Raw genomic sequence first — 13,038 nt, forward strand, 5'->3', positions numbered from 1 at the left:
CAATAAAACAACGTCATTTCTATAAGTCTCGCTGGTTGGGAAGGCATTTCGTTTAGCTCGGGAGTATGACAATGGGAAGAACATAACTGTTTATTGAGAAACAATTGATAGGCAGTCTGGGATACGTATATAAAGAAATACCACAATGTCTAGATGTATAACATTTTATTGAACAGTAACAGTGCAAGCATGTAGGCTACGGGGAACAGGGATTTTGGTCAGTAGGTCCTTTGTACAGAGGGCGTTTCTCTCCGACAACGCGTTCCCAGGTACCATGGAAGTCATAGGTAGTCCAGCACACTGACAGAGAGACAGACAGACAGACAGACAGATAGACAGACAGACAGACAGACAGTCAGCTTACTTCTACCCTTTTGAGTGGAATTACTCCTTTAATTAGCTGTTAGCCATCTCAAAGCCCCCTGAGCTGCTCGTCAACACTGAGAATAGACCATTATTATAGAAACCAAAACACCGTTTTTTAAATCCACAGGGAATAACCGAGAGTGTAAGGAAAGGCACACCCAGCGCTGTCAGTGGTGGGGAGACTTGAAGTGGCTTTGCTTGATTTCCATCACAGATTCAAGGATTGAAACACTGATGAAAATAGGGAGTAATAGTGATGGGATTATTTTAGATTATTTTCGATTAGATTAGATTAGATTAGGTGAGATTCAACTTTATTGTCATTGCAGAGTACAAGTACCAGACAACAAAATGCAGTTTAGCATCTAACCAGAAGTGCAAATAGTGATATAAAAACAAACACTTAACTTTCGGGGAAACTGCTAAAATAAAATAAATTAAATAAATTTAAAAAGAAAGCGACTATTAGCACCGCCGAATGACAACAAACGTATGAGTAATGAGTAAAACAATGTCACTTTTATAGTATGTTGTTTAACTTGCCGTTCGGTCGCCATGGCTCTGGTGTGTGTAGCAGCTTCAGCTAGCTGGCTGGAAACTTCTAGGGGTGCGTTCGTAAACACGCTCTGAGAGCGCCGGAGCGCACGCTGGCTTCGATGTCACAGAGCGACCGAGTCGTTCGATTGGACGAGAGGCGTTCCGCGAGTGCTGATCGGATTTCCAGAGCGTGTTTACGAACGCACCCAGCCAGCTTTAGCGAATTGTATTCAAAGGGAATTATTTTCACCGGACAATATGTCCGACGACTTTTCAATTTGTCGGACTTCCCCAAATTTTACCGGACAAAGACCGGTAATTGCCGGTTAACGGAAACCCAGGTATGCACATACAATGACTACCGAGTGTCTCCTGCTTTCGTTGCTGTTTGGTACTAAACTGTGTCTACTCACTCTTCATTTCTTTTAGTTTCTCATCGATTTGCTTTTCAATGTCCAGAAGACTTGCTTTCTTTTCTTTGGCTGAACGGCGCAGGCTGTTAGACTTTGCAATGAAGGTTAGTTTGCTAGTGGTCTCTGCCTTGTTTGCATATTCATCTGCAGCTTTCTCCAGGGCGTTGGCATCAGCCTCAACTCTAGCTCTCTTTTTTTTCAGCTCACCCAGTTCATCCATGAGAGACTTTCTTTTCATGTCAAGAGTCTTTCTATTTCTCTCTCTCTTTTGCTCATCAAGGTAGGTACAATACTTCTGCCTTGCACCTGCAGCTGATATAAGCAGTTCTTTTGTGATCGGAACTTCACACACTCCTCCAACTGCCCTAATGTAGTCGATAATGAGTCTCTGGGCCACCAAGGTCTGTTCCTTCAGATTCTCTACCTCAACTTCTTTATTGACAGAGAAACCCCTCTCCACACTTGCCTGTCCATGGGACATCACAAGAAGCACCTTCACCACATCCCAAAGTCTTTTGAATTCAGTGCTAGAACCCATGGTCTCATGAAACAGAGTATCCACTCTATCTGAGGTGGGGGGAAATTCTCTGAAACCTGGAGTGACCAGAGCAAAATCACAGAACGCCCTGTACTCTCTCAAGACATCATCACACACTGACTCATTCACTTGATTTGCAGTGACAAGGGTTTGCAGGACTCTTTTCATTTTGATCCCACACTGCTCTTTGTGAGCAACCATTTGTCTGGGATCTAGACACTGCAGGCTTCTAACAAGGGGGTATTGCACATGTGTCTTGTGGACAAGCTTGAGCAGGAGTGCAATGAGGATGGTTTTACAGTCCATTTTTATCTCAAGCACCTGCCTGTCTGAGATCTTCTTCTGACTTTTCAGTTTGCTGAGCGCTGCCTCTGCTGCAAACCCAATCTCCACTTTGGAGGCATCTTTGTGTTCACTAGTTTGATCAAAAGGCACCTGAAGGATTTTGTATGCCGTGGTAGCCTCTTTCATCGTCTTCTCTTTGAGGAAACGGTCCATGAGCCCTGCAGACAGAATAAAGCAGAACACATATTTAGTGATTGCTGATATAGGTCATTGTAACATTATTCCAGTCATGTTATGATTTAATTTTTCTCATGCAGTGTTTCCCATACTTAGTTTTGGAAAAAGAATGTTATGATACGTCCAGTAGAGGGCGCACACATCGCATCTTTAACCCCTTGACGCCTGAATTTATTAACAATTATATAAAACACATTTTTAATTGTGTTTTTTCCTTCAAGCAGATGTTAAATTAAGTGGAGATTGTTAATTACTCATACACTTGACGTGTTACATGTTACTCATACTGTATGACTGTCCTTACTGTAGGCCTAAATCAAAATCAAATCAAACTTTATTTTTATAGCGCATTTCTCACAAAAAGTGACCCAATGCGCCTACATGTTTACTAATACTCTGACTGTTCTTGTTACATGTAGTTCCCACTCCGACCGGTCCGATGACAAACCACTGCTTGCAAAAGGTTCCTAGGCACGTATTGAATGTGCACAAACTGGCATAATATGCTATCTCGGCTGCATTCTGAATTGAAGCGGTTTGAGGCAAATTCGCGACAATCGGCGTCAGGGGGTTAAATACTATGTCAATGTATGCAGGAACACTCACTGCCACTTTATAAGGTACAACTACGAATGCAGTCTAATACAAAATCAAGGACCCCAATTGAAATAAACCAGTGGCTTTCTTGGGTTTTTATCCTGTTAGTTGACCTTGTATGTATTATGTACTTTCATGTACCTACTTCTGCAAATCTTCTAATAAAGTTTTCAATCAATCAATCAAAACAGTCCTGTAATAAATCTCTCTTCATAATTGTTATCCCTGTTCACTTCAAGTTGAAACAGTTTACAAGATCATTTTGGAGGATGTAGGCTAGTTAGTGATACTGATGAATTATGAATGATGACAAAAATAATAGTAACACATGTACAATGCGGCCCTGTCTAATGTTACTCTAACGATAGCTTACATTTTACACTGTCATGAACATTGAGAGAGAGAGAGAGAGAGAGAGACATAATTACATAATTTGTATTACCTGTATAATACAGCACATGGAAATACGACTTGGGAGCTTGTGAAACTGTGTCTAACTTTAGGAACACTGATTGGAACTCTACTGGTCAAATTTCTCTAATGAACGCTTATTTTGACAAAAAGAAATCTAAATTGCTGCTGTTTTAAAATGTTGTTCTATATGTAACCACCGCAATGGATTATGTACTAATATTACAAAATGAACCCTTTTGTTATTCTGTTTTCTCTTCTTCAATGTGAAGATATTTCCCAACATTCCCAACATTCCTGAAATATTATTACATAAGACTAATGTAATGTACTTCAAAACACGTAGGCACTTTTATGAATGGAAACAGAGCATTGGTACGGTATTGGAGAGTAGTGCCAGGTTCATGTCTGGGGTAGTGGTGGTCTAGTGGATAGTGAGTTGGACTTGTGATCGGAAGGTTGTGAGTTCAAATCCCGCCTGAAGCCAAACCACTACTAGTGTGCCCTTGGGTAAGGCACTTAGCCCTCAGTTACTCCAGGGGGAATGTCCCTGTAATTCGTAATTGTAAGTCGCTTTGGATAAAAGCGTCTGCTAAATGGCAAAATTATTATTATTATTATGTCTCACTGAAAGTCAAGTAGTTATTTGTCCAAGCTTCAATTGTGTTTGTGTCGTGGGATTTAAGGGTCCCGTCGGGTGTGAATCATTGATCTGAAGAACGGACAGTCTTCTTTTTGAGGAGTAGGTAGAAGTTGCCCCCCTAAGCGATGACCAGGTGAAGTTGGGGAGGGGGGGGGGGGGGGGGTGTATGGTGATCTGACCCCAGATCTGTGTTTCGGGAGTAACACCTGTGGCTGTGCGGCACATAGATTTCTCTCACAACATACTTCTAACTAAGATCCGTTGCCTGCTGATTGTGTGTAAATCGCTACAGAACACACGTTTCTTAAAACGTTAATGCTAGCCCTATTAGGCCTATTAATTAGGCTAATGAATCAGCGTGACCATATTTGTGATTATGACCGTATCAGGGCTAGCTCTAACTCCTAGCATCAGTTAGTATAAGCAAGCAATGTTTTTGTTAGCTAGCTAGCTAATTCAAAAGTGTTAGACATCATTGGCAGTTTCAACTGCATATTACTGCCTTACAGTTGTATGCTAGCTAGCAGCTAACCCGAAAGGTCCCTCCCCCCCATTTACCGGTAGCTCCCGGCCTTTTCACGATTTTTTTTAAATGGGAGAGAGACATGTCCGCGGGTGGACTCGAACCCGCGACCATGAGATGACAATGGCTAACGCCTTGAACTTGGCGATGGACAACACAATAAAGTAGCTACTTACTTGAAGAAGACAGTTCACGGTCAATAAATATAAAAAGGTTGATCCCTGGAGTTCGTAGTTGTTACTGCTAGCCTACATGTACAGCACTCGATTGACTAGAACATTAAAGTTTCGGAGCAGCCCCCACATGTAAGCCGGCATTACCGCACGACCACGGACGTAACCACTAGACCACCGGGAAGCAACCGAATGTAACAATGATTTTATGATATTTAAAGCTACAGAACGTTCAACATCGCGAGAGTTCAACAGCGCGAGATTTCAACAGCGCGAGAGTTCAACAGCGCGAGAGCATCTCCCATAGCACTCCGCGTGAATCGGGCCAGTCTAAAATGCAGATTGTCGCTATCATGTGTGGAAAGGACTCCCTGACGCACACTTTCATGAAAAATACATATTATTTACATTTTGACAAATCACCGACTTCGTTCCCATTGTTCTTTTTTTTCTTTTACCTCCTCTAGGCTAGATGAAGGGCGATTGTTAGCCTATAGAAATATGAAAATAATAATTAGGCTACAGCAATTTAGAAGGAATAGCAAAAATATGTTCCTTTTATTTCATATATATAGGCTATATTGTGTGCTATATTAGCCTATGCGTTTGGGTTTGTGGTATGTGTGCTACACTATGTGTGTGTGTGTGTGTGTGTGTGTGTGTGTGTGTGTGTGTGTGTGTGTGTGTGTGTGTGTGTGTGTGTGTGTGTGTGTGTGTTTGTGTGTGTGTTTGGTGTCAGGCTTGGTTGGGAAACCTTTTGAAGCATGTCCTTGTCTCTGATTGGGTAACCATAGATGCTGTGTAACAGGACAGGGCTTTACTAAGAGAGAAACTAGAGTGGAGTAGCAAATATAGACTCTCTAGGCTAGGGGTCAGTTCCACTGGGGGAGGAACAATCATTTACACATTGTTTTACATTTTTGGCATTCAGCAGACACCTTTATCGAAAGTGACTTACAGCAAATACATTTGACTAAGTAAGTGAATCATCTAGCAGCAGCACCATTCTGAAACATCTGATTCCTTGAAGATGAGGAACCTCTTGACCACCCAGAACCAGAACTGCTACCGGGAGCAGATCGAGAAGGAGATCTACACACGCCTGGCCTGGAAGACCCGCTACGGCCGGGACTACCCCACCAGCTTTGTCCCCCGTCAGGCTAAAGAACCGGCTCTCCCCAAGCTCACCACCACCACCACCACCTCCACCAGGACGGTCCCGCCGCCGGTGCTGAAGCCCCTGGAGGAGAGGCGAGAGGGGGCTGTGGGACCCGTGGTGCCCCGGAGCCTCAGCGAAGCCCCCCTGATGAGGCCGGTGGACCCCCAGACTAAGGAGGAGCTGTACCAAGGTTTCTCCAAAGAGGGGAAGGGACGCAAGTTGTACCTGAGCAGGCGCAGACAGCAAGGGCCGGAGGAGAAGTTTGACTACCCCCTGGTCTCCTCCTGGGACATCGGCTGGAGACTGGGTGAGACATGAGCTAACACACTACACACAGTGGTTTAGATGGTTTTATTGTTTATTACAAAGCTTTTAGTGAAAAATATTGGTTATTGAGTATCAGAAATGTAAGTTGAAATGTTATTTTGTGTCTCTGCTGTAGGTGATTATCAACAAGACTACAGATTGCCAGCCAATGGAAAATCTGCAGTTGTGAAAAACACATTTTATGCCAGGAACGGGATCTTCAATGTTCCTTCAGCAACTGACCAACTGAACTGAACTGTATTTATATGTATAAGTACAGTTTGATTTGCATAGAATATATTTTATTATAGATTACAATGGAAGTGTGTTAGAAACAATGCTATTTTATGAACTGTTTAAAAAGACTGTTACAAACTGTTACAAGGGACTTTTGTCTTGTTGTTAAATGAATCTCCAGAAGGCAGGCAGAAAGCAGGCTGCAGACTAGCACAGATGGTCTCTTAGCAACAAGGAAACCCAAACCTGAAAACCACTAGTTTATAATTAACAAGCCGGGGGTCAGCTGGTCATTGCTCGGTTATAAAAAGCTTGATGTCATCGCTCCAGGGCTAGCTGGCCCAAATTGATGTGTTTGATTATCCCAGCGGTACTGTACTGTACTGTGGTCTGCTGTAAAACACCTACAATGGCGTCTCTGTGATCGTGATTAGAGCGATTAGTTATACACCAGACAGCAGGGAGGCCAGACGTCCCTTCACCTCTGAGCACTGGAGCCAAGCACACAAAGGAGCGCTAAGCACACACAACCAGGGTTAGACCCAGGAGAGAAGCACACCATGGAGGGCTAAGCACACACAACCAGGGTTAGACCCAGGAGAGAAGCACATAATGGAGTTTTACAACCAGGGTTAGACCCAGGCTGGGGTCTGAAAAGGGGACATGGACAGTGCACACCTCTGGGGCAGCAGGGTAGAGTAGTACAGCCTCTCTAACACGTACCATGCCGTTAACCCCTTCTGCCCCTCCGCTTCACTGTTAACCCCTTCTGCCCCTCCGCTTCACTGCCGCCGGCTTCACAGTGATGCACACTGGGTAATGGTCACTCACTGCCAGGGCCTGAAACAGGAAGCAGAGTGATCTCCGTTAGAGGCTGAGACACACACTGGCTACCTCTGCATCAGTGGACTTGTCTGTGTGTACATGTCTGTGCGTACATGTCTGTGCGTACAGTACCTGTCTGTGTGTACCCATCTGTGTGTACCTGTCTGTGTGTACCTGTCTGTGTTTACCTGTCTGTGTGTACCTGTCTGTGTGTACCTGTAGGTCAGTGAGACAGTTTGTGTGTACCTGTAGCTCAGTGAGGGCGTACTCCTGTCTGAAGTCAAACACCTCCACGGAGGAAGGGTTGACAGCCTGAATCATCTTCTCTCCACGCAAGACGACCCTGTAGACAGACAGAGGAACCAGGATGTAGGAGCAGGCAGGCAGGGCCATCGACATACAGTACATAACCTGGCAAATGATCCTCCATCTTGGCACCAAACATTCCATGACAATAACATTCCAATGTGGAACTTTCGGTGACAACATGACGCCCACGAAACGGCTTGGACTTTTGCCACACTCTAAAGGAGACCAATGAGATGCGGCGCTGGTCGGGTCTGACCTGTCATAGGCACAGCTGGTGGACTCCTTCACGGTGGTGTCGATGCTGTCCTCCGTCAGCCACAGGAAGCTGGTGTCTGACCTCAGACGGATGCTGCTCCACTGCCTCTTGGGTACATAGCCGCAGGCCGCGTTGAAGTCCCCCATGATGATGTAGTCCTGCCCAAACGACACACGTGAGAGAGAAATATAGATTTTTAATTATATATATAAAATATATATTATTATTATTATTTTTTTACGGTTATTTATTTGCATGGGGCAGTCCCACCCTTATATTTTCATTTCATTTGATAGAGATAGTGTAGTGTAGAGAGACAGGAAAGTAAGGAGGAGAGGGCATGTCAGCAGGGCATGGGCCGTATTCTAACTCACATGAGAGTTTGTTTTCAAACCCTGTTAGACGATTCTCCTCAAGAGGCTAGATCAGATGGCTTTCAATAATAGATCACAATGTGCACAAGGGAGAGATACAATGAAGCAGGGAGGGTGTCTGAGGCGCCCAAGGCCAGTAGCTAAAGCCTCTACAAAGTTCTACAAAGCAGTGGAAAAGTACTAGAGACAGCAAATCTAATGACCTCGCTCAGCCCCCCCCCTCCCCCCTCCATTGAAAGCCCCCCCCCCCCCCCTTCATTGAAGGTACTTTGTCGTCTAGACATGAAGGCCTGATGGATCAGTCTATGACTGATCTGACAACTGTGATACTAATGTACAACATAACTCATCAATCAACCAAAATCACTCGGTCATTTATTATTACTATTTTCTACAATTTCTACTCTTTTTTTTACATGACATTAAACATTATGCATAGTAAAAAAAGAAGAAACACAATTCTATTCTCTATTCTAAAAAGGAGTACTTTGAAAGGGAGATGACACATGGAAACATGAACTGCTGCCTGGGGTCTGTGGTAACCTGAGCCCGTGTGTGAGGGGGTAGGGGCTGGAGGGTGGATCAGTTTCACTCATTGAACGAGAAGCTTCTCTCATGTTTCAGTTTCCTCCCTCACTGGTCCTCATCAGGGGAGGCTGGCGGAGGTAGAAAACGGAGGACGGGCTCATTGTAATGTACGGAACGGAATAAGGAATGGTATCAAACACACGTTAGGGTTAGGGTCCTCCGATTTCCACCTCCACCAGCCTCCCCTGCTTCTCATACGGCCTGTCTACAAACACTGTTACAGCTACGACTCTACTCTATATAACACTGAGACAGTTGAGCTCCACTGACAACATATCTGTTCCTGGATTACCCAGGGAAATGTTTATACTTGTGGCTTACATGTTTACATTTTGAACATGTTGCAAATGACACCTTTATCCAAAGTGACTTACAACAAAATACATTTGTCTAAGTAAGTGAATCACCTATCCACCAGTCATCATAAGAAAAACAAATCTATGCCAAAACCACGGGCAAATGGCAGTCACAATGCTAGAAGAAGGAAGAACTATGTACTTTAGGCACTGATTCAATGTCTAAGTATGTAGGCCTAATCTTAACTAATTGGAGGACGGGCTCAAGCGGCTTATGGTGTGCATGTAACCGCAGTCATTGTAATACATGGAATGGAATGAGGAATGGTATAAAAAAATGTGTTTGACACCATTCCTCATTCCACCCCATGCAGTACCCTGAGCCCGTTCCCTGAGGTCTACTTCCCCTGGAGTGTGTCTCTGTGTGCACCTGTGGCCTCCATCGCTGGCTGACGTCCTGGAACACATCATACAGCTCGTCGATCTCCCGAACAGCGGTCTCCGGAGAGGTGTGGATGGGGATGATCACAAAGTCCTTCACATCTTCAAAGGGAGAAGAGAAAAGATCATTTGTGTTATTTAACTTTATACAGGACGATACAGGATAGGAACAACTAATACAACTGTAGTCTTGACAACAAGACTGTACTCTGAAGTATTATTGCCTTGCAAGAAATGTCCCTGTCCCTATCCTGGCTCCAAATGTGTTTGTACTTTAACCACCTTCTACGTATGTCCTACATTGTTGCCGTACCATACTTGTAGTGCATATACCGACCTACTGTGTGGTCCTAAATAGTCTTGAGCTGGTCAGTTGGCTCAGACAGATACAGGTTAGGAGCCAGGCTTCGAGTCACCTGTTTTAGGGGATGAGAACCAGACGATGTAGGGTTCTCTGGAGAACACGTCCTCATCTCCAGGCTGGGTGTCGGGGTACTGGTACACGGCCTTCACACACACCAGCCTCTGCCTGGGCCCAGGAAACAGTGTGTGTGTGGGGGGGGGGGTGGATAGAAGATAGACACTCACTGACCAACACATTCATGTACATAGTAGCAGTTTCAATAAATGCAGTATCAATTCTGAATTCTTCCAGGTCTAAGATAAAGTTAAGTTTCCAGCTCGACGGCGATGCACTAGTAGATGGTGACTTTTTGGCTTGGGGTAGTCCAGTCGTCTAGTACCATGGCCTGGGGTGGTCCAGTGGTCAAGCACCATGGCCTGGGGTGGTCTAGTGATCTAGCACCATGGCCTGGGGTGGTCCAGAGGTCTAGCACCATGGCCTGGGGTGGTCCAGTGGTCAAGCACCATGGCCTGGGGTGGTCCAGAGGTCTAGCACCATGGCCTGGGGTGGTCCAGTGGTCTAGTACCATGGCCTGGGGTAGTCCAGTGGTCTAGCACCATGGCCTGGGGTAGTCCAGTGGTCTAGCACCATGGCCTGGGGTGGTCTAGTGATCTAGCACCATGGCCTGGGGTGGTCCAGTGATCTGACACAACACATACAGCAAGTTGTGACGCCTCCCACTCTGCCTGCCTAGTGTCTGTTCTATTATTTCCTTTGGGAACCATGGCAGAGTGGGAACCATGGCAGAGACTGATTCTTATTCTTATTCATATACATATGTTATTTACTTAAATTTGCTTTATTTAGGTAAATAAAATAAAAAAGGTTAAATAGATGTGTGGCCTCCCTTCTGTTTGCCACTACATTCGGGTTTGTGACAAAGTGGAGGAAAAGCCTAGAGCTTATCATGTGATTTATTGCTGCATGACCCTGACTAAATGACCGTGACCCTGTGTAAGCCATTACATGGTCGGTCCCTGAGAGAGACATCATACGGGATGTGTACATGAGGGGGACATGGGGGTACGTACCTGTAGATAAAGGCATACTGCTCCTTGTAAGACTTCCTTCCCAGTCTATTGCTGATGACAAAGTTATACTCAGTCCTCTTTGTGCTGTACCTACTGCAGGGGACAGACAAGAGGGTTGGTCAGGATGGGTGGGACCAGAGGTATAGAAAGAGATCCCTGAATACATTACGGCTCTGGATGGGACTAACCACACAGGAAATAATGGGACGGAATAAGAACAGAACAGAACAGAACAGACAGAAGAATTTAATGTCAATGATCAGGTGAGGGTTCAGTGTGTGTACCTGTTCAGGTGTGACATCAGTCGAGGGAACGCTGTCCCACTAGCGTCTTTGATCTCCATGATCAGCATGATGTCACAGCGAGAGATGCACTGCCGTCAGAAACAAACATCTTTTAATAGACTAGTTTGGACTCTGGAGACGCTACACAGCTCTATGGGAAAGTTTACTTCTGCATTCTAATCAAGCGCTTCACCAGATGGCTAAACGTTCTCCCTGTGGTGACCTTTCTTTTTGGTGGGAACTGGGAAATGAAATATTATGGTTAATTCCACTGGTAGCCTTGGGTGGTTTCACAGTTCCCTTTTCTAAAGGAACATTGGTCACACCTGGCGTTCCTGCTGACTTCTGCTTACCATAGAACAGAACAGGGGATTCCATCTATGCATTATAATGAGCCTGCCCTCCGATTTCTGCCTCCACCAGCCTCCCCTGATATAGAAAGCTATGCTATTCAATCATGTATAATAAACAAAACTGGTACTACATACGGTAGATGGATACAACATGTACTCAGACTTAACAGACGATGAAGGATCTCCATTGAAAGTGCTTTTTAGTCTCGGACTAGGCTTAATCTAGTAAGTAAGTAAGTAAGTAAGTACTAATCTGGTTAAACCGGTCTGTAAGGATTATGAACCTTTGAGGTGAAAGTCTGAGGTCAAAGGTCAAAGGTCATCCACTGTGCACTGTGGAAGGCTGACCGCCACAGTACTGAAGGTGTTAATGCAGTTGGTTAATGGAATGTCTGAACGAATAACAGTTTAGTCCCTACTTAAGTCATCATGGATTCAACACCCTATCACACACACACACACACACACACACACACACACACCACACACACACACACACACACACACACACACACACACACACACACACACACACACACACACACACACACACACACACACACACATTCTACACCACTCGACCTCCCGGTCATGCATGCATAAATCCATTGGTCATTCTTAGTTATCATCCCCCTGTTCCACAGTGAAATAATGTTTTTAGGTCATCATTTCTGAGGGAAACATAAAGAAATGTACTTACATTCACTATTATGTCCACCACCTCTGGTTTCTCCATTTTCCTCTCTCCAAAGGATTGGATGTTGAAGGAACATATCTTCAGTGGTGACACAACGCTGAGAGACAGAGCTAGCACAGAGAAGATCCCCACCACGACACCGCTCATCCTGAGGCAGAGGTCTGAAGAAGAAGAAGAAGAAACTGTGACTGAACAGAAAGTGTCTCAGTAGACTTAGCTATCTGAAACCCAACACTTCCGCTACAAGTTGCAAATGAACTTGCATTTTTCTTTTCTGGAACACTGCCTACACACACATTACAGAATGGTGTGTGTGTGTGTGTGTGTGTGTGTGTGTGTGTGTGTGTGTGTGTTGTGTGGTGTAGTCTGTGGTGTGTGTGTGTGTGTGTGTGTGTGTGTGTGTGTGTGTGTGTTTGTGTGCGTGTGTGCGTGCGTGCGTGTGTGACCCTGAGCCACAAGGACATGTTTGTAGTCAACATTCTCATTGACTAATGGATTGACCTCTGTTGCTCATGGGCAACTATTTCCATTATTTTTCCTGTATAGGAAAGGTTTGATACGGGTCTGGAGTTGTTTAGTACAAATGGGTTTAGGCCGTTCTTTTTCAGTAAAGGCTTGATAACTGTTTTCAGGGTTTCAGGGGAAATTCCTGATGAACGGGAAGTGTTGATTATTTATATTAGTTTGCTTGCCACGCAGCTAAATATGTTTGTTTTTTTAAAGCTTGTTGGCATGATATCAAGGACACAGGTGGAT

At 44.7% G+C, this 13,038-nt stretch overlaps 2 protein-coding genes across 2 annotated transcripts; one reads left to right on the forward strand and one right to left on the reverse strand.

Annotated features, from left to right (window-relative positions):
- Positions 1-5,584: 5,584 nt before the first annotated feature.
- LOC308170791 (protein SPMIP1) lies at positions 5,585-6,461 on the forward strand. The gene is made up of 2 exons (XM_080545630.1): positions 5,585-6,189; positions 6,325-6,461. The coding sequence occupies exons 1-2, from the start codon at positions 5,754-5,756 to the stop codon at positions 6,441-6,443; spliced, it is 555 nt and encodes a 184-aa protein (XP_080401756.1). The 5' UTR covers positions 5,585-5,753; the 3' UTR covers positions 6,444-6,461.
- Positions 6,451-12,525, reverse strand: LOC308170790 (deoxyribonuclease gamma-like). The gene is made up of 8 exons (XM_080545629.1): positions 12,286-12,525; positions 11,233-11,321; positions 10,949-11,041; positions 9,931-10,043; positions 9,504-9,616; positions 7,816-7,973; positions 7,497-7,593; positions 6,451-7,265 (listed from the first exon to the last, which is right to left on the reverse strand). The coding sequence occupies exons 1-8, from the start codon at positions 12,427-12,429 to the stop codon at positions 7,185-7,187; spliced, it is 888 nt and encodes a 295-aa protein (XP_080401755.1). The 5' UTR covers positions 12,430-12,525; the 3' UTR covers positions 6,451-7,184.
- Positions 12,526-13,038: the final 513 nt, after the last annotated feature.

The sequence above is a fragment of the Nansenia antarctica genome (assembly GCF_963989245.1).
Source record: "Nansenia antarctica genome assembly, chromosome: 15".
NCBI classification, from domain to species: Eukaryota; Metazoa; Chordata; class Actinopteri; order Argentiniformes; family Microstomatidae; genus Nansenia; species Nansenia antarctica.

Coding starts and splice junctions, on each gene's coding strand:
- LOC308170791 (XM_080545630.1), top strand. CDS start 5,754: ATGAGGAACCTCTTGACCACCCAGAACCAGAACTGCTACCGGGAGCAG. Junction 6,190..6,324: donor GGACATCGGCTGGAGACTGG/GTGAGACATGAG, acceptor TCTCTGCTGTAG/GTGATTATCAACAAGACTAC.
- LOC308170790 (XM_080545629.1), bottom strand. CDS start 12,429: ATGAGCGGTGTCGTGGTGGGGATCTTCTCTGTGCTAGCTCTGTCTCTC. Junction 11,042..11,232: donor CTGATGTCACACCTGAACAG/GTACACACACTG, acceptor TGTCCCCTGCAG/TAGGTACAGCACAAAGAGGA. Junction 10,044..10,948: donor CAGTATGCCTTTATCTACAG/GTACGTACCCCC, acceptor TCCTGGGCCCAG/GCAGAGGCTGGTGTGTGTGA.